Below are 23,289 nucleotides of genomic sequence, written 5' to 3'. Positions count from 1 at the left end.
CCCCCGGTTGCAGACCTGGTAGCCTTCTTCCGCAAAGTGATTTTGACCCAAACACACTCTGCTTTATCCTTTCTAGCACTTCTAATTTCTTTAGAGTCAGTCTACCTCATCGTTAATATACAATGCTACTGCACCACCTTCCCTTCATTTGTCTTTCCTGAACAGCACATACTCTTCAATGTCTGTACTCCAGTCGTGGCTACTATTCCACCATGTTTCTGTTATCCCTGTAACATCTAGTTTCACTTCCTGCACCGGTAGATCTAGTTCCTCCATTATGTTCCCATAGCTTCTTGCATTGGTGTATAGACACTTTATTTTTTTCCGCTCGTCTTTGCCAGGGTTCCTCACGCGATTAGTTACAGTCATGCTACTGCCAGTATCACCTACTACTTGAGTGTTAGCATCATTGGTATGGGAACTCTTTCCTCTTGATGTCCATTCTCCTACCCTCTGCTGTTCCTTTCTCCATTGCTGTATTTGCTCTTACTCGATTTTCTCCTGCTCAATATTAGAATCAGAGGTGGAGATTACGTGAGCATCTCTCAACTGTCTCCCCTGAATTCCAAGCTTAAAGCTCTTTTAATCGGTTATGCCACCGTCCATCCCAGAATCTATTTCCCTCCCTACTCAGGTGGAGTCTGTCCCATGAGAACAGACCTCTGTCCATGAATGCCTCCCAGTGGTCGACCATCCCAGAGATCCTTAAAGCTCCACTGCCTGAGCCGTCTGTTGATCATCATCATCTTGTCTCACCTCCGTTCTCCTCCTCTAGGGACAGGTAGAATCCCATTAAAGATCACCTGAGCCTCCATTTCTTTAAGTGTCTTCCCCAGCCTGGCATCATCTCCCTTGAGCCATTCCAGCAAGAATCTAGCAGTATCATTTGTTCCCACATGAAGGACAATCAGTGGATTCTTTCAGGCTCCCATAAGGATCTTCTTCAGCCTCAGGTTCACACGCCATAACTTAGCTCCCGGCAGACAGCTCACCCTTCTGTTCTCTGGATCAGCTCTGGAGCCAGGCCTGTCCAGTCTTCTTAGTAAGGAGTCACCAATCACGTAGACCTGCCTCTTGCTTGTGTTGGTGTCATTCTCCAGCTTTCCTTCTGTTCCTTCTGCATGCAAGTCCTCTTGTCTTTTGTTCTCCCTTGCGATCTACTGCAAGTCATCCTCTGTCCTCCTGGGGCTCCGAACTCTGGGTATGTACATTGACTCTTCTTCCCTTCTTGTAGGACTAGCTGCTCTACCCTTCTTCCTGGCCCTCCCACCTTCTGCTAAACCAGCTGCAAGCCTTCTTCATTTTCCAACTCAGCAAACCTATTCCTGAGCTCTATTTCTCCTTCACTAGCTGGTCTTTTCTTCTGTCCAGTTCTCATCATCACGTTTCCATTGGCCACTTTTCCTCACCCAGCAGTCTCCCCTCCGAGTTCTCCAGTCTAGCTTGGATTTGCCAGTCTTGAATTTTCCCGTCAGCCTCCTCTCGCCTTCCCTCCATCATCTGCTTGAAGCCCCTTCAAAACTCAACCATAGTTTCCACCTGCATCTCCAAACCTCGGCTCTTCTCTTCCATCAGCTCTCTCAGGCGGCACTTCATACAAACAAGCTCTTTTCAGGTACCTGCTCCAGGATCATGTACATCCCACAACTTCCACATCTGGTCATCTTCATTGTCTCTTCCATTGCTTGGGTCACTACCACTGCTGCCTCTGTGTCTGTCACACCCTTCCCACCTAAGCGCCTGTCAAGGACAAAGAAAACCCCACACAACACAAAAACAGAATGCCACCGCCCCTCCCCCAAACTTTCCTTACAATCATGCACGCTAACTCCCCTGTTTCCAGTTGTTTGCTGGCTTCTTTGCCACTGGCTGGCTGCCTTTATAGGCCCTCTACTCAGGGAAGCTTGTCTCCCCTCTCCTCCAAGAGCTCTCCACTCCAACTCCCTTGTTTTCAGCTCTGTTTGCTGGCTCCAGGGCAGGGACTGTTTGGCAGAGCAGGGAATTAAACCCAGCAGTCTGAGCCCCCAGACAAGCGCCCGAACCACTGGGCCATCCGGTCTCTCCGTAGGGCATTTCCATTGTGCCATGAGGACACCTGGGGCTGAGGCTCATGCTGGTGATAGGTGGTCAGGAAAGGACCCAGCGTGACCCTCAGAGCGCAGGTTGAGCACGTGGGGCTGCCACGTGTGATCTGAAGTCACTGAGGTGATGCTCAGGCAGGATGAAGTTCACCCAGACCATCCCTGACAGGTGGGTGTCTAACCTGTCCTTAAAAACCTCCCGTGATGGGGATTCCACAGCCTCCCTAGGTGACCTGTGCCAGTGCTACACCACCGTTAGACTTAGAAAGTTTGTGCTAGTATCAAACCAGCAGGGCAAGATCTTACAACTCCATTCGAACTCCCTGGAGTAGGAGATTTATTTGGTGAGATAGACTGGAAACGCGGTCGATATTCTGTTGAAATGTTGGGGTGCCCCCCCCCCATTCAACCCAGCTGGCCTGTATGGAAGTTGGCAAACGTTGGGCTTGGAGCTGCAGTTGAACTTACATAGAAGCGTCACAGCCAGGAGGGACGTGGTCAGGGCCAGACTCAGGAGGAGAAGGACAGCAGTGACGATGCCCCCCGCCCTGGGCCGCCAAGGGACCGATGTCTTGGGAGGATTTCCTTGAAGGAGAAGAAGAAACGTATCCATGGAAAGTTACAGCTCAAATGCCACTGACCGAGGAAACTCCATCCCTCAAATCCAATAACTGCTCAGCCTCCTATTCCCTGACTGTGGTTAACAGCAACAGCGGAATCAGGCCAAATAAGGTCAGAACCGACCTGAACTTGAATGTGAAAAGCGACCCTCCCTAAATCAGGAGTGACTCTAGTGCCAGGCAGGCGTCCTGTGAGAGAGATCTGGGAGCAGGACTTTCCCCCTGCCTAAGCATTTCTTGAGAGGGAAGTTTAGGGCTTGTGAAGTCCAGGCCCAAAGGAGCATTTTTAAATGAGAACAGGAACCTGAAACAACTTATGAAATATGAAAACAATGAGGCAGTGAAATGAGGGGGAAATGATTCTTTGCAGGAGAAAAGTGGGGCTGACAGCAGCAGTGTTCCCAGAAGGGCCTTTCTCCAGCATCCCTGTCTAATAACCCAGCCCCAGGATGCTGGGCTCCTCACTGCAAGGCAGCCAAGGGGCGAATCACAGGGCAAAGCCAGAAGACTGTGTCTCCCCTGCACATTAAAGGGAGAAGACTAGAGCTGCATTCGAGCCAGGATCGATGTGTAGACAGAAGTAAGTGTGCTCTGTGTGGTCTGGATTTGGTCTCTCCAAGGTGAACGGCAGCCGCTTGGAGATGCAAGACTATCAGATTCTCCTCTCCCTGAAAGTCTCAGCCTGCCGCACCCATGGGCGGTGAGTTCTATGGGCCCGTGCTACCGGGCACCAGGAATATTCCTGGCCCGTGGGCCTGGCTCCAGCAAAGTTTCCAGCCTGTCCCCCCCGCGTGCTCGCCCCACACGTCCCCGCCTGCTGCCCACGGGCAATTTAAAGCAGCCCAGGGGCTCTTGCCGCCACCCTGCAGCGCAGCTGGGCTTAGCAGCTTCCTGCACGCTCATTCCTCGTGGCTGCCGGCACGTCCCTGCGTCCCGTGGGGGCGGGGCTGTGCCACTGCGCGCTGCCCCCGCCCCAAATGCCTCTGCAGCCAATGGGAAGCTGGGGGAGCACTGCCTGGGGACAGCAGTGCGCAGAGACCCCCGGCCTGCCCTGCCTAGGAGCCGCTGCTAGACAGACTGCCCCAGGTAAGCACCGAACCCCTCGTCCACTTCCAGAACCTGCAGCCACACCCCCTCACCCCACACACCCTCCGGCCCCCAAATTTCCTCCTGTACCCCCACCACCCACACCCCCTCCCATTCCCAAACTCCCTGCACCTGTCACCTCCTCCTGCACCTTCATCCTGCACCCCCCCAGAACCCCCACCGTGCACCCCTCACCCCCTCCTGCAGCTGCACCCTCTACCCCAGCCCAGAGCTTGGACCCAGCACCCAAACTCCCTCCCAGAGCCTGACCTCTCATCCCTTCTGCACCCAAACTCCCTCTCAGAGCCTGCACCCATCCTGCACCCCAATCGCCTGCCCCAGCCCAGAGTCTGCACCCAAACTCCATCCCAGAGCCCCATCCCAGACCCCCTCTCCCACTCAAACTCCCTCCCAGAGCCTTAGGCAGGTGGGGAGGGGGAAGTTTGCAGGGGGGTTGGGTGTTCTGAGCACCACCAACATTTCTACAAAGCTGCTGCCCCTGGCCACATCCCCTCCCGATCTGATCTGGGCCTCAGGCATTAGCTAGCGCTGCTCCCCCATGGCGTGTGGTTCCTGGAACCAGCAGATAACACTCAGATGCCCAGATAATCCCCTTACATTGCAGAAGTGGCTTCTCTCACGCTAACCAAAGGGTGCAGCCGCCTGTTAGGATAGAGATATCCAGGCCTCTCTGCAAAGGCCTGTACTTTAAGAATGTCGCTGTATTCTTATCACTTAGCTAGTTATAGAGGTACAAGATAAGAATCAAAATCACAGGCTGCCTGTTTATGGGCCTTCTCTCACTAGGATAGTCTAAGGCCGTGTTCGTAGGCTAAGATCTTTGGCTAAACAGCAGAGGCAGCCATAAACTGGGAAGTGGGTTGATATAAGGTGCTATTGGGCTGTTAGGATGCCATCAAACTACGTTTTCTTTACATCTTCCAGGCTCTTCCCTTTCTCTGGAGGTGACGGGCATTACCAGGACAGGATTGTATTCCTGTCTGGCAAGAACTCACTTATCAATAGCTGGGATGTGAAATCCTCATTTCTGTATTGTTCTATCACTGTAGTCTCCACTTCCCTATTGTTTGTCTGTATAATCTCTGGCTGGTTCTGCGATTGTTTCTGTCTGCTGTATAATTAATTTTGTTGGGTGTTAACCAATTAAGGTGGTGGGATATAATTGGTTAGATAATCATGTTACAATATGTTAGGATTGGTTAGTTACATTTCAGTAAAATGATTGGTTAAGAAGATATAGCTAAGCAGAACTCAAGTTTTACTATGTAGTCTGCATTCAATCAGGAAGTAGTGAGGGGAATGGGACCCATAACCATGTTTGCTAAGGGGTGGGGAGGGGGGAATGGGAACAGAGACTGGGGGTGGGGAAATTGGGATCATGTTTTGCTAAGGGGGGAATGGGAACAGGGAATGGGAACAGGGACACAGGCAAGTCTCTGTGGTGTCAGAGCTGGGAAGGGGGATACTGAGGAAGGAAACTGGAATCATGCTTGCTGGACGTTCACCCCAATAAACATCGAATTGTTTGCACCTTTGGACTTTGGGTATTGTTGCTCTCTGTTCATGCACGAAGGACCAGGGAAGTGAGCGGGTGAAGGAATAAGCCCCCTAACACTGCCTCTCACTAATGTACTGAGTTTACAGTTCTCAGCCTTTACTGAAACAGATTCTGGGAGGAGCTTCTCTATCACCCAGCGCAGCTTACATTTCCCTTGCGTTTTCCTTTGTCACTGCAGAGAGCCTAGCTGAGCTCGTGCGTAGCTGCAGCTGCCTACGGCCGCACCCTCCACTTCCGTCAGCCCCGTCTCCCTGCCTGTCTCCTGAACCTTCCTGGGCGTCTTTCATGTGTTTGAAACCAGAACAGCTGCCACACAGCATCTGGATTGCACTGAAACCAAAGGGGATAAACAACCCCCGGAGCAGGCCCTTGTTCAGCTGACACCTGCCCAACCAAACATAAGAACATAAGAGCGGCCAGACTGGGTCAGACCAAAGGTCCATCCAGCCCAGTGTCCTGTCTGCCGACAGTGGCCAGTGCCAGGTGCCCCAGAGGGAATGAACAGAACAGGGAATCATCAAGTGATCCAGCCCCTGTCGCCCATTCCCAGCTTCTGGCAATCACAGGCTACGGACACCATCCCTGCCCCTCCTGGCTAATAGCCATTGATGGACATATCCTCCATGAACTTATCTAGTTCTTTTTTGAACCTTGCTAGAACCCCCGGGAGAGGCTGATGGTGGCAGTGAGCTGGGGAGGGGGAGCCTGGATGGCTTTTATGGCCAGCCCATGGCACTGCGCTGGCCAGCAGGAGGCTGGGATGCTGGGCAGGGACTCCCATCTCTCCCCCCTGTGCCCTTCTCCCATTGAGGACTGGCAGGGGAGAGATTGCACTGGGAAGCACTGACCGAGTACCCTCGCCCACTGCCCGTGGGGCTGTCTAGCCAGCACAAGGCTGAGCTCTGGGGACGTGGTCAGTGGATCAAGCGATCGCTGCCCAAAATGCTCTGCAGAGTCCGCAAAGCCAAGGAAAGGCCAACGGGAGTCCAGGTCCGGTGTAGCCTCTTGTGCTTACCTTTGGGCAGGGGAGCAGCTTCCGTCATCGGCATGTTCTCATAGATATTGTCCCTCGCCATTCTCCTGCCTTCGCGCTGAGCCGAGCCCCGGATCACTGGCCTGTGGGTCCTTTCAGCAGCCTGCTGGGTTACAGCCTCCCTCTGACAGCTGCCCTGGCACAGAAATAGAAATGGGAAGTGATGCCTGGTGGTGAGAGCCACCCTGTCACCAGCGGGGCCATGTGCGGTCAGCCCCAGTGGTGGAAGCGAGAGTTCAGCCAATGGGCTAGAGCTGGGTCCAGCGTGGGCAGCATCCAGGAAATGGGCCCAGGGTCAGAAGCCAAATGCCAGAGCCAGGGTGGGGGGTACAGCAGAGTCCTCAGCCAGAGGTGGAGCCCGGGATCAGTACCAGAGAGACAGAAGCCCAAGCCAGAAGTGGGGGCCAAGCAGTGTAGTGAGACAGGGGCAGGGCTGGGCATCAAACCAGACGTCTGAAGCCGAAGGGGAGCAGGGGCTGGAGCAGAGCAGGAGCAGGGCCTGGACACCGGCCGGAGCAGGGACTGGGCGAAGAGGAAGCACAGCTGCAGGGAGCAAGATACACATTGAGCAGCCGCTGATCTCAGCTGGTGCCAGGCTTCGAAGCAGGCCGGGGAGCCAGCAGCCAGCCAGTGGTGTGGCTCCTCCGGCAGGTCCCAGGAAGAGCAGATGGCCTTATAGGTTGTCTAGCAGTGAAGTGATTCAGAGAGCCGGCCAGCAGCTGTCCCCGCTGCTCCTGTCCCTGACAAGCCCTGGCAATAGGGACTCCCAGTTCTTATTCCTTGCTCTGCACCTGACTCACTGGGAGTCCGTGGGCAAGTTACCTCACCCCTCTGTGCCTCAGTTTCCCCCCTCTATTTACCATTTTTAGGATCTAGGAGGGGGAACAGGGTGGATCAGGGCTTTGGTAAAGGCCTACAGAGCCTTTCACCTGAAAGGAGACGGGTAAAAGCCAACCAAACTTACCACGTCTCACGAGATAAATATGTGACCCTGCCTTTCAAAAACAAGCCCAACCACCCCAAAACAAGCAGGTCGTTAAGAGGTGACTTGAGCTCCCCCAGGGCTGGCCGGCCGTCCCTGGGTTCCTGGTTCCATCTTCCCAACTCAGCCAGTGAGTTAAGGAAAGAGAGTGAGACGTTAACTCTGCACAGGCTGGAGGGAATTAAGCAGTTGAACCTTCTGAAATATTAATGAAAGAAAAGTGTTATAGGAAGAGAATTCTTGGTGTCTTTGCAGCCATTCTAAAGGGAAAATGGGCCCTTTTCTAAAGGAATCATTGTAAATAAGCCAGGCAATACGACAGTCTGCTTTGAATCATTTGACTGAACAATTTAGTCAAATTCGCTAAAAGAACATAAGGGGTTTCTATTGGAACTTACCTGCTCCCAAATGTACACCAGTGTAATCTATGTGCAGCTGTGTAAAGATTAAAGCGGTGTAAGGGATGTTAAACAAAAGAGGATGTGTGTGTGTGTGTGTGTGTGTGTGTGTGTGTGTGTGTATAAACATATTGTGTAAATATGTGGAGTGTTTAAATTGGTTTTTGTTTTGTTTTTAACTAACACCACTAAAAGCCATCTGAATCTTTCATTCAAAGTTGCAGAACTGCCAGACAGTTTTTGCCAGACACAGGTAACTGGTGGTGTTTGGCTTTGGTATTTATCACTTAACCCTTAAGGCACCTCAATGCTTTATAACATTCAATATCTTAAGTCGTGGCTGCAGCAGGGCCGTCAAACCCAGGAGAAGGGGAAGAAATTCTGGAGCCTTCTTTTTTTTTTTTTGGTAACAAAATAGCAGATAAGAGCTGTAGTAAAAGAAATAGGGGAAAAAAGACAGTGCCCCCCTGGAGCAACAGCAGGAGTGAGGTGCACAAAAAAAAGAAGCAACATTAGAAACACTGAGGCTAGGTCTACACTACAGCGGGAGTCGACCTAAGATACGCAACTTCAGCTACGTGAATAGCGTAGCTGAAGTGGCGTATTTTAGGTCGACTTACCTGGCTGTGAGGACGGCGGCAAGTCGACCGCTGCCGCGCCGCCGTCGACTCCACTGCCGCCTCTTGCCACGGTGGATTTCCAGAGTCGACAGCAGAGCGATCAGGGATCGATTTTATCGTGTCTTCACTAGACGCGATAAGTCGATCCCCAATAGACCGATTGCTACCCGCCGATCCGGCAGGTAGTGAAGACGTGCCCTGAGCCTTAAGGTGGCTCTGAGTAATCAGATTGTACTTTGATGAAGGTACATGAAAACTCTGTGAGCACAAAAGAAACAGTTACACCTTATGTAAAAATTGCTATGGCTAATATAATGTTATAGAAGTTAAACTATGAAAGGAAGGTGCATTTTTCCCAGGACATGTGCAGTGTGTACTGTAGAAGGCACAAAGGAGCTGCCGATAATGAACACGCCTGGTCAGCAAACAAACTACCTGAAACCAAAAGGCTCAAATTCTGACCCTCCAGAGGAAGGTAGAAAACGAAGTCAAACCTAAAAATGAGAGGGACAGGTTAACCCTAAGTAGGAAAAAATATACTGTGTGTGTGTGTGTGTGTGTGTGTGTGTGTGTGTGTGTGTGTGTGTGTGTGTGTAGGGCTGAAATCTGAAGACAGGTACGAAAAGTGTCTGCTTATATGCATGACACCCCTACGTTTTAATTCACCCAAACCCTAAGGATAGAACTAAATTTAAAGGCCTATGAAAGATTTCAAGAGAACATTGAACACACTGGCCTCAAAAACAAATTGTCTAAATAAAAGGCCTGGTTTAACAAGATACTTTTAATATATTTGATCTTAATATTAACCATTGGGATAAATTTAATGTTAATAAGTACCCCTGTAACAATGGATAGTGTGTATGATTTTTGGAAAAACCTTTAAGGTTATATGGTAATGATGATTCTCGGCTATTACCTGTGAATACACTTAGAGCTTAGCACAGCAGAGAAACATTACAAACTTGGTCTTCTGTATAAGAAGGAAAACTGAGGTACACCACCTCATGAATGTAATGACTGAACAAGGACTCCTCGTTCTTTTTTGCTGATACAGACTAACACAGCTACCACTCTGAAACCTGTCACCATGCAAGGCACTGAATTTAGCCGTATGAAGTGGAAATCCATCAACTTCATGAAAAAATTCGTGCAGATACAGACAGACATCATCTTCCTATCAAAGAAATGGACATAATAGCAAAAGGACTGAAGGTAAAAAATCCATTACAATCAACATACCACACAGACTATAGTGAGAGACTGTGCAACCCACTCTCAAAGAAACTGCGGAACCACCTGATCAACAACCTATACAGCAAACAAGAGAAGATCAAGAATTAACTCTTATCTCGTTAGACTGACCTCATACTTGGGAAAGCAACCCCCATCCTTTCATGTATTATACCTGCTCCTGTATTTTTCTCTTCATGCATCTGATGAAGTGGGTTCTAGCCCAGGAAAGCTTATGCCCAAATAAATGTATTAGTCTCTAAGGTGCCAGAAGAACTCATTTTTTTTCCTGATACAGACTAACACGGCTACCACTCTGAAACCTGTGGGATAATAATGCCCCTAAACCCTTAAAAGGTCGGAGCCATTGAAACCTGGCCTGCCTATAGAACAAAACCACAGGACATTATGGGGGTAAATCCTCTGTGTTGCCTGCAATCAGCAAGGGGATTTGTAAAAGGAAGGGATATTTTAAGCAATAATCTGCCCCCCCAAAAGGGGGAAAAAATATGTTCTTTTTGTCTTTGAGAAAATCAGGAAAAGTTGGTACCAGCTGAAGAGCAACCCAGAATACCAGGGATCTATTGTCGCGACAAAGATTGTGTTTTGTGTGTTTTACGTTTTGTCTTGTGTTGTTTGTCTTGTGGCTAGTATTGTTGTGTATTGTGTTACAAAAAAGAAAATACGGCATTAGGCAGAAAAAGATTAACAAACATTTTAACTGTATTCACAGAAACCAACGCTGCAGAAGGGCGGAGGTCAAGAAACGCCAGTCTGTTAACAGGGAAACATCCTTAGGTGGTAAAGGCACATTTAAAGGCAAAATATGCATGAGACACAAGGTTTATCTGTTGGTGGGAATAAAAGGATGGACATAAATTATTTTAAAGCACAAAGTGAAATTACCAAGGGAAAAAAGGGGATGTAAAAACATTGGTTACTAAAAGAATAAGACTTGCCAATTGTTACTTCTTAGTCAACTGCCAGCATGCAAGCCCAGCTGAATGCACCTGGGTGTTGTATAAAATTGGGCGTAAGGAAAGAAAAGCCATTGCAACACCGTCCCTGATTCCTATAAGGGGCAGTACAGTAAAGGCCCAGGGAAGGTAGAGCTGCCCTAATACTATCTCAATGTGAACTACTGAAGGTTATTGGAGTTCCCTGGCAGCCTGGAGGGGTGGGCAGCCTAAAGAAAAGGCTCCCAGGAAATGTATTGAACTGCGTTGGATGGAAGTGGATTAGAAGTTGGAGTGCTGGATGCTACTAACATAGAGGTATTGGCAAACAAACCAAGTTCTGTCCATAAAGTAAATCATAATCCTTATGAGAATAAATGTTTCTGTCATATTCTAGCAATCAGGGGATGTGATTTTGACTTTCATGTACCTGAATTTCAATATAGTCAGTTAAAAGTGTCTTATACTTTGTATTCTATTGTAACACCTGTGCCCCTTGGAATGGATTTAACTGCTTTACAAACATTGCTTGTACACCCCGATTTACAGAACCAGCTACATACTGCTAAACAGGAAGGGCACAGAGTCATGGTTACCGTGCATCATAATGCCAATGAAATTAAATGGGTATTTGCAAGAATTGGCCAAAGACCTGTCACACCACTGGTGGGAAGTGTTATTGGGATGGTCCCCACTGGCACATCCTGAATTTGGCCCTACACCCCATCGTAGTAATCTTCGGGTCCCGATTAGTAGTGGTTTTTTATTACCTGCCTAATGACATGATGGACCTGGTGCAAAATCCCCCGACAGATGAGTCAGTGGTTACTGCCACCGGCACTCGTACCCCCGGGAAAGGCGGTTAAAACGATTGCTTGTCAATTGCTGTGCTGGTGTGCTAAGTATGGGATGCCAACAAGAAGATCATTTGCTCGGTCGCGGCTGAGATCCTTTCCCTGGATCTCAATGCAAGTGCATCCAGAAAAGGTGTGACAGCGACCATGTAAAGGCCCCCTTGTGTGAAAGGTGACCTTTAAGGAGGGGAACTGTATGGAGAGATTTTGGCAAACCAGTAAAGTGCCTGAAACCACTATGGTTTATTGCTAAAAGCAGCCAAGTCAGCAGGCCATAAAGTGGTCATGCAGCAGCCTTAGCTTAACCAAGGAAGGAGGGGAGGGGGTTTTGGGTGCCACTGAAAGGGCAGCTTGACCCCGTGTCCTTCCTGATAAGAATTGTGTTGAAGTTGCTGATGCACGCATTTTAGAAGAGCAGGATGTGGCCTCAGGAATGTGTCTAACAGGGTCTCAAGGCTGCAAACTCTGGGAAAAACCCACACCTGGTTAATCAATCATCAGAAGGAAGCCTGTTGCTGGACCATTGAAACTGCTTGCTTAACAAATTTTCTTTAAGGGACATGTCATTGTATTATAAATAAGGGGAAAAGTTTGAGGTAGTGGGACTCTTTCTAGTGTCCTGTTTGTACCAGCCATCTATCGGTCGGATGGCCGTGTCTCCCCTGATTTATTTCCTGACACCACCTCGCACGGAGTAAACGTTACCAAAAGCTTTGGGTTGAAAGAACCCCGGGTAACACCAGGTCATTACTGAAGATGTTGAACAACACTGGAGCTAGAACTTGAGTTAACAAACTTGAGGTAAAATCCTAGTGAAGCCAAGGCCGGGTGTAGTTTTCATATCAGTTGTTAGCAGGTCAAGTTAAAGTTAAAGTTTCCTGGTGCAAGTGCTGGAGGAACCAACTAGGTTCTAGACCTGCTGATCACAAACCAGGAAGAATTAGTAGGGGAAGCAAAAGTGGCTGGGAACCTGGGAGGCAGTGACCATGAGATGGTCGAGTTCAGGATCCTGACACAAGGAAGAAAGGAGAGCAGCAGAATACGGACCCTGGACTTCAGAAAAGCAGACTTTGACTCCCTTAGGGAACTGATGGGCAGGATCCCCTGGGAGAATAACATGAGGGAGAAAGGAGTCCAGGAGAGCTGGCTGTATTTTAAAGAATCCTTATTGAGGTTACAGGAAAAAACATCCCAATGTTCAGAAAGAACAGTAAATATGGCAGGCGACCAGCTTGGCTAAACAGTGAAATCCTTGCTGACCTTAAACGAAAAAAAGAAGCTTACAAGAAGTGGAAGATTGGACAAATGACCAGGGAGGAGTATAAAAATATTGCTCAGGCGTGCAGGAGTGAAATCAGGAAGGCCAAATCCCACTTGGAGTTGCAGCTAGCAAGAGCTGTTAAGAGTAACAAGAAGGATTTCTTCAGGTATGTTAGCAACAAGAAGAAAGTCAAGGAAAGTGTGGGCCCCTTACTGAATAAGGAAGGCAACCTAGTAACAGAGGATTGGAAAAAACTAATGTACTCAATGATTTTTTTGCCTCTGCCTTCACCATCAGTGTCAGCTCCCAGACTGCTGCACTGGACGACCACAGGTCCATGGGGCCGGATGCGCTGCATCCGAGGGTGCTAAAGGAGTTGGTGGAAGTAATTTCAGAGCCATTGGCCATTATCTTTGAAAACTCATGGCGATCAGGGGAGGTCCCGAATGTCTGGAAAAAGGCTAATGTAGTGCCCATCTTTAAAAAAGGGAAGGAGGAGGATCCAGGGAACTACAGGCCAGGCAGCCTCACCTCAGTCCCTGAAAAATCATGGAGCAGGTCCTCAAGGAATCAATTCTGAAGCACTTAGAGGAGAGGAAAGTGATCAGGAACAGTCAGCATGGATTCACCAAGGGCAAGTCATGCCTGACTAACCTAATTGCCTTCTATGAGGAGATAACGGTGTCTGTGGATGAGGGGAAAGCAGTGGATATGTTATTCCTTGACTTTGGCAAAGCTTTTGATACAGTCTCCCACAGTATTCTTGCCGACAAGTTAAAGAAGTATGGGCTGGATGAATGGACTGTAAGGTGGATAGAAAGCTGGCTAGATTGTCGGGCTCAACGGGTAGTGATAAAAGGCTCCATGTCTAGTTGGCAGCCGGTTTCAAGCGGGGTGCCCCAAGGGTCGGTCTTGGGGCCGGTTTTGTTCAATATCTTCATTAATGATCTGGAGGATGGTGTGGACTGCACTCTCAGCAAGTTTGCCGAGGATACTAAACTGGGAGGAGTGGTAGATATGCTGGAGGGTAGGGATAGGATACAGAGGGACCTAGATAAATTAGAGGATTGGGCCTAAAGAAACCTGATGAGGTTCAACAAGGACAAGTGCAGAGTCCTGCACATAGGAAAGAAGAATCCCATTCACTGTTACAGACTAGGGACCGAATGGCTAGGAAGCAGTTCTGCAGAAAAGGACCTAGGGGTTTACAGTGGATGAGAAGCTGGATAGGAGTCAACAGTGTGCCCTTGTTGCCAAGAAGGCTAACGGCATTTTGGGCTGTATAAGTAGGGGCATTACCAGCAGATCAAGGGACGTCATCATTCCCCTCTATTTGACATTGGTGAGGCCTCATCTGGAGTACTGTGTCCAGTTTTGGGCCCCACACTACAAGGATGTGAACAAATTTGAAAGAGTCCAGCGGCGGGCAACAAAAATGATTAGGGGGCTGGAGCACATGACTTATGAGGAGAGGCTGAGGGAACTGGGATTGTTTAGTCTGCAGAAGAGAAGAATGAGGGGGGATTTGATAGCTGCTTTCAACTACATGAAAGGGGGTTCCAAAGAGGACGGATATAGACTGTTCTCAGTGGTGGCAGATCATAGAACAAGGAGTAATGGTCTCAATTTGCAGTTGGGGAGGTTTAGGTTGGATATTAGGAAAAAAATTTTCACTAGGAGGGTAGTGAAGCACTGGAATGGGTTACCTAGGGAGGTGGTGGAATCTCCTTCCTTGGAGGTTTTTAAGGTCAGGCTTGACAAAGCCCTGGCTGGGATGATTTAGTTGAGAATTGGTCTTCCTTTGAGCAGGGGGTTGGACTAGGTGACCTCCTGATGTCCCTTCCAACCCTGATATTCTAGGATTCTATTCTATGGAAGCCTCTGGAGGAGCCTAACAACTAATGTGAGAAATGTGACCTACCTGGTCTCCACGAGGTTTTAGCTTGAGTTAGGGGCGAACCTTTCTCCCCATCCAGACGAGGCCATCCGGAGCTCAGGAGCGCTGCAGGGGACTGCTTAGCATGGAGAGAAAGACTTTTAATGAAAATTAGAATCTTGTGGTTAAACCCAAGTGCAAAAATCTCCTACCACACAGAGTACAAAGAGAGCCCAAATTCATGTTCACTTGAGGTTAACGCTAGACTGGGCGGAACTTGGTTTTAACAGGAAACCCCCCTTTCCTCCTCTGAAAATGTTTCTCACGTTGTCTGAGGATGGAAGCTAGCTTACAAAAACCTCCTGATGCAGTAGGGCTGGGTTCTGACATGCTAATCCATACTGGGTTATACCTTCCTCCAGTTTGCCCCAGCCTAGTGTTAACCTCAAGAGAACATGTATTCGGGCTCTCTTTGTACTCGATAGAGGAAAGGGCAGAAAGGCAAAGAAATATATGTGGGATAAGGCAAGAGATTCCTCTGCTTCCTGTTTCCTTAGATTCGACCCTCCCTATCCAGCATCTGTCATCTGGTAGGTTTAATCTTCCCATAGAGGGTCCCTCCCACTGTGAATAACGAGGAATCAGTCGTGATAAGGTGAAAGACAAATGAAGTGTATTGCGGGATTGGTGTATAATGAATGGGGCAAAGAAAAGGAGGGAGTAAACAGTAAAATTATGTAAGACAGTGATTTTCCCCAAATAAACCCTATAAACAGGTAAGTAAACCCCTTAATAGAAACCTCCTTCTATAGATCAAGTGTCAATTGTTGCCTGGGACCTCAATCCTCCAGCTAGTTGAAAGCCATTGGAGAGGAGCTCCAGCGAGTCCCTTGATGTTCCTCTGGGTCTGTAGAAGAGCAGATGGTTCATCGGGGGACAGCAGCTGAAGGTGGATGATGGTAAGAGGGATGTGGCTGTCTGTCCTTCTCTTCTCCTTGCAGGTGATGACAAAGTAGAAGCAGAGCTGTAGAAGGAAAACCCGAGCCCCCTCTACCACTAGGATGGGGAAGTCAGACCCTCACTGTCACTCAGATGGACAGCAGCTGAGCAGTATTCGGGGCAGATTTATATAATCTGGCTCGGGAAACCCCGTAGATGGAGCAGAAAACCCCTTCTGGGAAACCCTGTGGAAAAGGCGGTAAAAACCAGTTCTATCTAGAAGTTGTTTCCCACTCCTGAGGAGAAATAAAAGGCGGGAAAACTGTGATCAGCTGGATCACATGGGCACAAACTCCATTTTGAAAATCAATATGGGATCCTGAAATTATACCAAACATACAAAATGGACATAACCCAACAAACCCCTCCTTGGAGAAGTTATAGCGATAAGCATAACTGCTACAAACATATAAAACAGATACTTAAACTTAACAATCCAAAGGCATTAATATCAAATAATACCCTTGGTGCCCTCTTACCATTTCCTTTTTTATACATACAAAAGCCAATAGTTAACATCACCAGATATATCAACATAACACCTTGTATTATTAGCAATACAACAATGGGGTGTAAGAGAATATTCCAAGCGGATCTGATATCACCTAAGTTATTATGGAAGATAATTTCCCCACCAATGAGCTGGGATAGTCTCTTCTTTTATCCTTTTCATTATTCTTTTTATGTCTGTTGTGGAGTGTTGTACCATCAATAATGTTTTTGCCCCTTCCTTTTGTAGATTATCTATTGTGACAAAGTTCCTCCTCTATCTTGGTGGGTTTTCTTGCCTCAGAGATTCACCATGTGGATTGGGGAACAGCCCAGAGACCTTCCCCTCTGGAAGAACCCACAGTCCAGGTCAATTGGGAGGTTTGGGGGGAACCCAGGCCCGCCCTCTACTCCGGGTTCCAGCCAGGGCCCTGTCGACTGCAGCTGTCTATAGTGCCTCCTGTAACAGCTGCATGACAGCTACAACTCCCTGGGCTACGTCCCCATGGCCTCCTCCAAACACCTTCCTTATTCTCACCACAGGACCTTCCTCCTGGTGTCTGATAACACTTGTGCTCCTCAGTCCTCCAGCAACACACCCTCTCAGCTCCTTTCACCTCTTGCTCCCAGCTCCTCACACTCGCACCACAAACTGAAGTGAGCTCCTTTTAAAACCCAGGTGCCCTGATTAGCCTGCCTTAACTGATTCTAGCAGCTTCTTAATTGGCTCCAAGTGTCCTAATTAGCCTGGCTGCCTTAACTGATTCTAGCAGCTTCTTAATTGGCTCCAGGTGTCCTAATTAGCCTGCCTGCCTTAACTGATTCTAGCAGGTTCCTGATTACTCTAATACAGCCACTGCTCTGGTCACTCAAGGAACAGAAACCCTGTCTGACCTGGGACTCATAGATCACTCTCCTGTAGCCCTCTGCCCTGTAGGGAGGGAGGAGGCTACTTCTCCTCTTTCTCTGCTGCTTGCTGGCTGGCTGTTAGACCCACCCACACCCTTGGGTGCTACTGCTACAGCCCCTTGGGGGGGCTGCCTTCCCACTCCCCAGAGGAGGGGAGGGAGACACCCCAACCATTGCTCCTGCTGCTGAGGATGCCACCACCATCTCCACCTGAGAAGGGTCCTTCCTGCTGGTCACCAGATTTCTGCCTAAAGCTGCTGTGTTTGCTGCTGGGGAGCTGCTGGAGCCCTGAGGAGAAGGAGAAGAGGACCATCTGCCAGTGGGGGAGTGCGTAGGAATTCTACAGACCACTGTGGAGGGGGCCCTCCCGGACTGAGTAACTTTTGAACTGTGCTCTTGTGGTGGGGATCTAGACTGTGTTTGTGGAGACACAGGGGGTGTGACGTAGAGCCTGCCCCCTGATCCATCTGTGTTTCCCCCCCCCGTCCCCACCACCACCATCATCGTTGCCCCCTCCACCACCCCCACTGGCTAGTCACCATCTGCCTTGGGCTCCTGTCTCTGGGACTCAGCTGCTTCCCAAGGCTTGCCACACCCTGTTGCCACCATTGGGCCTGAGGCAGCAGCCAGCTTCCAAGGACTTTCTTTCTTGTTGCAAGCGCACGTGGGTGCACGTACCCCCCCCCTTTTGACTGACTCCCTCCCCCCTGCAGCAAGCCCCCAGCTTTGCCCCTGCTGCCTGCCCATTTGCCCCTTGTTGCTTTTTGCCCCTCCCCCTTGCCCCAGCCCCTCGCTAGCTCCAGTTTGTTTGCCTGCCCCGCCCTTTCCCTCTGCAGCCTTTGTTTGACCCGCCCCAGCCTCCGAAGCTAGCCCCGTGGTTCCTCTGCCCCTTTTCCTGCCTGGTTGTTCCCTTCCCCCTGCGGTCCCCTTGCCCTGATTAGCGCCTCCCCTCGTACGCCCATGGCCCCTCCTATGCGCTTGTGCCCCTCTCTGTTTTAGTTTGATCTATCTCACTACACCCCCCCCAATGCTGTTATATCCTCTCCTCCTTGGTGCAACAAGAGGAGCCGAAAACCTTCCCTGAGTCGGTGACTGACCCCTAGCCCTTGATAGCCCCCCCATCCACCCCCCACTTTTTTTGGCGCCCTCCTCCCCTGCCTACAGCCTAGCGGGGAGGAGTGGTCAACCTGCTTCCTCTTTCCCTACCCCCCCTCCAGTGTTTGCTCTCCCCCAGTCCTCATTATGGCAGGGGACGAGGAGAGTGAGACCCCTCGGGCAGACCCTACTGCCCCTCCTCCACCCGCCCCACCATCATCCCCCCTAGCCTCTACCTCAACCGCCGCTGCTGAACCACCTACTACCACCCCTGCTGGAGCGCCGGCAGCAGTGGGTACCGAGGTGAACTCCTCTGCTGCCACGTCCCTCGCCCCCTCTGACTCTGGGGGAGTCCCCCCAGTTGGCAAGAAGGGCCAGGGCACGAAGAAGGGTAAAGGCCCCGCTAAAAAAGCCAGGCCCTCCATGGCAGGGGGTGCCCCCACTGCCGCGGCCCCGCAACAAGCCGCGGAGTTCCTCCCTGCTGTTCCCTCCACCAGCTCTATGGGTGTCCCACCCCCAGCTCCCAGGGCATACGCCCAGGTGGCGGCGGCCCCCCCGCCTGCCGCTACGTCATCTCCCCCATCCACCGCCTCTGCTACCATCTATAGCGGCCGGGGCCCCTTCCCCACCTTGACCAGAAAGCACGGCGTCCTTTGCCTCCTGGTACCTGCCTCGCCCCACGTGGAGACCTACGTGCGGGCGTTGGCGAGGGTGGTGGGGCCCACGGCCATTGTGGCGGCCTCCAAGATGTACGGAAAGGTCGTCTTCTTCCTAGCATCGGAGGCCGCCGCCCAGGAGGTGGTGGAGAAGGGCCTGGCAGTGGGGGGCATGTATGTCCCCCTGGAGCTGTTATTAGACCTGGGCGCCCGACTGGTCCTGACTTCTGTCCCTCCCTTCCTTCCAAATGCTGCCCTGTTACCCGCCCTCTCTACCCTGGGGAGGCCGATCTCTGTGGTCAGCCCTCTCCCATTGGGTTGCAAAGACCCCGCCCTCCGTCACGTCCTCTCCTTCCGCCGGCAGGTACAGTTACAACGGCCGCCGGCGGCACGTGACTGTGAGGCGCTCAAGGGGTCCTTCTTGGTCCCCTACCAGGGGGCCCGCTACCGGGTACATTATTCAACGGGGGAGGCCCGGTGCTACCTCTGCCGGGCGATGGGACACGTCTGGAGGAACTGCCCTTTGGCCCGGCATGGAGGGACATCCGGGACCCCCGAGCCCCGGCAGGGCGCCGGCCCTGTCATCGCCGGTGCCCCTAGCTGCCCGGCGCCCGAAGCCGCCCCTCCTCCTTTCCGGTCCACCAATACTCCCGCTCGGGCCCAAGGGGTATCTCCCCGAGTGCGCCCAGACGAGCGAGAAGGCCCCGCCTCTGCCGCCTGCGATCTGGCGGGGCCTGTGGAGGAGGGTGAGGTAGGGATATCGCCGGGCATAGAAGAGGGCATGCCCCAGAGAGAATCCTCCCTCCTACATGCTGCCCCACCATTGCCTCCCCAAGTCCCAAAGCCTTCGCTCTTGCTCCCTGACCCAACTCCTGTTAGCCAGCCCCCGGATGATGCCATGGAGGGCTGGTCCTTAGTGCAGGGGAAGCGGGGCAAGCGGAAGGCTCGAGCTCCGCTCCTTCCATCTGATGCGGTAGCCCCCCGAAAGACCAGGAAGGGGGGAACCGATGCTGAGCCTTCCGCTTTGCCCCTGGGTGGGTTTTGTCCACCATTACCGGCTAGGGAAGACGTGGCAGCATCGGAGGAAATCACTACCCCTCCTCCGGTGTCCCTTCCTATGGAAACCCCTGATGGAGCCCCTCTCGCCCCCTTACAATCTGAAGCCCCTGCACGCACCAAGGCGAGCGTCACTTCGGGTGCAGGAGGGGAGAGCCCTGGGGTGGTAGAAGGTGATCTCCCTTCCATTTATGAGGAGATCGAGGCCCTGGGTCTGACCCCGGTTACCCAGGGAGAGGACGACCCTCTGCCAGCGGGCCTCGATCTGAGCGACCTCGCCTCGGCCCCCCTTTCCCCGTATTCCGTCCCCTTACCCACTGCTTCCACTCCCGCCCCCGAGGAGCCCCTGGACTCTTCCACCATCCCAGCTGCAGATGGCACCCCGCTAGCGGACGCCGAGCCTCTTGAGGCGACGGCCAGTGCCACGCAACCAGGACCCGAGTCACCAGGGGACTCCCTCATGGCTGAGGGACAGCCGACCTCCTTTCCGGGTGGGGGCCCCATCGTTGATTCTCCACCTACGGATGCCGTGGCCTTACCATCTGCCTTGGAGCACGAGTCCGGCACCGCCGAGGGCCCACCTCCCTCCCTGCAAATCCCTGAGCCCCTTTGTCGGGTGCCACCTTCTCCACCCAGTGGCCTGGCTGCTGAGGCCCCTGATCCCACTATCGCCCCTTCCCCTGTCCCCATTCCTGACTCCGACCTTGCCCTTGTCACTGACCCCGTCCCTGTCCCCTCCACTTCCCATGATGCTATTGCCGCCCCTGGGGTTGTCTCCTTCCATATCCCAGAGGATGACCCCCAAGGAGCGGCCTTTGTTTTTCCCTGTCCCGACCCACCAGGGGCTGCTATTTTCCCTCCGCCGCCCCCCATTGAGCCAGGGTCTGAGGCGGGCCACGTGGCGCCAGCCCATCGGACGCCACGTCGAGGGTCTGCCCCCTGCTTGCCCGTCTCGGTGGGCCACGGGGCTGTGACAGGGGCCCCGCTGGGGGATAGCCATAGATCAATAACCCCACCCCCCCATACGCTGAGAGAGGAGCTACGGGACTTCCCTGAGGGCGTCCGTGGCTCCCACAACAAGGCCCGACAGAGGCCGTGGGTGTCTCTGCTAGCGAGGATCCCCCCCAGCCCTCCTCATGGCACCGATCATCTTTGCAACATTAAACACCCGGGGCTGTAGGATGGGTCTCCGCAGGAGCCAGGTGCTCCCCTTCCTTCGGGAGGGGGGGTACTCTGTGATTTTCCTGCAGGAGACCCATACGGATCCGGCCGCTGAAGCTAGCTGGCGGCTGGAGTGGGGGGACAGGGTCTATTTTAGCCACCTCACAGTTCGTACGGCTGGAGTGGCGACCCTGTTCTCCCCCGACCTACGGCCCGAGGTGCTGGGGGTCACCGAGGCTGTGCCGGGCCGCCTGCTGCACCTCCGGGTCCGCATGGAGGGGCTTGTAGTTAATCTCGTCAACGTTTACGCCCCGACATTGGGCCCGGAGAGGTTGTGTTTTTATCAGCAGGCGTCTGCCTTCCTCGGCACCTTGGATCCTCACGATTGCCTGGTCCTGGGCGGGGACTTTAACGCCACCCTTGAGGAACAGGACCGCTCGGGGACCGAGCAGCACCAGGCCGCCGCGGACATCCTCCGGGAGATCGTCGAACATCACTCCCTGGTGGACGTCTGGCGCGACCACCACCCAGATGACGTTTCGACATTCACTTTTGTCCGGGTGGAGGTCCATCGGTCGTACCACTCCCGGTTGGACTGCATCTATATGTCACGCTTCCATCTTTCCTGGGCCCACTCCTCCAGCGTCCGTCCGGCCCCTTTTTCAGATCACCATCTAGCCATCGTGACAGCCTCTCTCTGCGCGGAGAGGCCGGGGCCGGCCTATTGGCACTTTAATAATAGCTTGTTGGAGGATGTGGGCTTCGTGGCATCCTTCCGGGAGTTCTGGCTAGCCTGGCGAGGGCAGCGGCGTGCCTTTCCCTCGGCGTGACGGTGGTGTGACCTGGGGAAGGTGCGCGCCTGGCTCTTCTGCCGTGACTACACCCGGGGCGCCAGCGGACGGAGGGATGCAGCGATAGGGCAGTTGGAACGGGAGGTCTTAGAGCTGGAGAGGTGTCTGGCTGCCAGCCCCGGTGATCCATCCCTCTGTAGAGCGTGCCGGGAGAAGCGGGAAGAGCTGCAGACCCTCGAGGACCATCGGGCCCGAGGTGCCTTTGTTCGATCCCGCATCCGCCTCCTTCGGGAGATGGATCGCGGTTCCTGCTTCTTCTACGCCTTGGAGAAAAAGAGGGGGGCTAAAAAGCACGTCACCTGCCTTCTAGCAGAGGACGGCACCCCCCTCACGGATCCGGCGGAAATGTGCGGGAGGGCCAGGGCCTTCTACGCAGGCCTTTTCTCCCCGGATCCGACCGATCCTAACGCTTGCAGAATGCTCTGGGATGAACTCCCGACGGTCAGCACGGGTGACCGAGACCGGCTGGAGCTGCCTCTCACTCTGGCCGAGTTCTCGGAAGCCCTCCGCCGCATGCCCACCAATAAATCTCCGGGCATGGACGGGCTGACCGTGGAGTTCTACCGCGTGTTTTGGGACGTCCTCGGCCCGGACCTTGTCACCGTCTGGGCCGAGTCCTTGCAGGGCGGGGTCCTCCCTCTTTCGTGCAGGCGAGCCATGCTGACCTTATTGCCGAAGAAGGGGGACCTCCGTGATTTACGGAATTGGCGTCCCATCTCGCTCCTCAGCACGGACTATAAAATTGTAGCAAAGGCCATCTCGCTGCGGCTAGGGTCCGTGTTGGCAGACGTGATCCACCCAGACCAGACCTACACCGTCCCGGGCCGCACCATCTTCGACAACTTGTATCTGGTCCGGGACCTCTTGGAACTCGGGTGTAGGGATGGTCTGTCGTTCGCCCTCCTGTCCCTGGATCAGGAGAAGGCGTTCGACAGGGTGGACCACGGGTATCTCCTGGGCACTCTGCGAGCATTTGGCTTCGGGCCCCAGTTTGTGGGTTTTCTCCAGGTGCTGTACGCCCCCGCAGAGTGTTTGGTCAGGCTCAACTGGACCCTGACCGAACCGGTCAGCTTCGGGTGAGGAGTACGTCAAGGGTGCCCCCTCTCGGGCCAGCTGTATGCTCTGGCGATCGAGCCCTTCCTCTGTCTCCTCCGTAGGAGGTTGGCAGGGTTGGTGCTGCGGGAGCCGGAGCTGCGGCTGGTCCTGTCGGCGTACGCCGACGACGACGTGCTCCTCGTGGTCCAGGACCCGGGCGACTTGGTGCGGGTGGAGGCTTGCCAGACCATCTATTCGGCGGCCTCCTCCGCCCAGGTCAACTGGGTCAAGAGCTCTGGCCTGGTGGTAGGGGACGGGTGGCAGGCGAGCTCCCTCCCACCCGCGCTTCAGGCCATCCGATGGAGCGCGGGTCCGCTGCTCTATCTCGGCGTTTACCTTTCTGCCACGCATCCGTCTCCGCCGGAGAACTGGCTAGGTTTAGAGGGCAGAGTGTCGGAG

The 23,289-nt window shown here is 52.7% G+C and overlaps 1 protein-coding gene across 2 annotated transcripts in view; it reads right to left on the bottom strand.

Moving 5' to 3' along the window:
* The window catches only part of LOC112061285 (C-type lectin domain family 4 member F-like), a 269,396-nt gene that overhangs the window by 201,025 nt on the left and 45,082 nt on the right, over nt 1-23,289 (bottom strand). The window contains exons 1-2 of one of the 2 annotated variants that reach the window (XM_065598405.1): nt 6,382-6,924; nt 2,550-2,666 (exon numbers count right to left, since the gene is read on the bottom strand). In XM_065598405.1, the coding sequence (XP_065454477.1) occupies nt 2,550-2,666; nt 6,382-6,442 (178 nt within the window). In that variant the 5' untranslated portion in view covers nt 6,443-6,924. Of the gene's footprint in view, nt 1-2,549; nt 2,667-6,381; nt 6,925-23,289 lie in introns of those variants that run through there. The other variant, XM_065598407.1, reaches the window with a different exon arrangement.

This window comes from Chrysemys picta, chromosome 5 (genome assembly GCF_011386835.1).
Source record: "Chrysemys picta bellii isolate R12L10 chromosome 5, ASM1138683v2, whole genome shotgun sequence".
Taxonomy (NCBI): Eukaryota; Metazoa; Chordata; order Testudines; family Emydidae; genus Chrysemys; species Chrysemys picta.
This window is presented reverse-complemented; position numbering and strand designations above follow the sequence as displayed.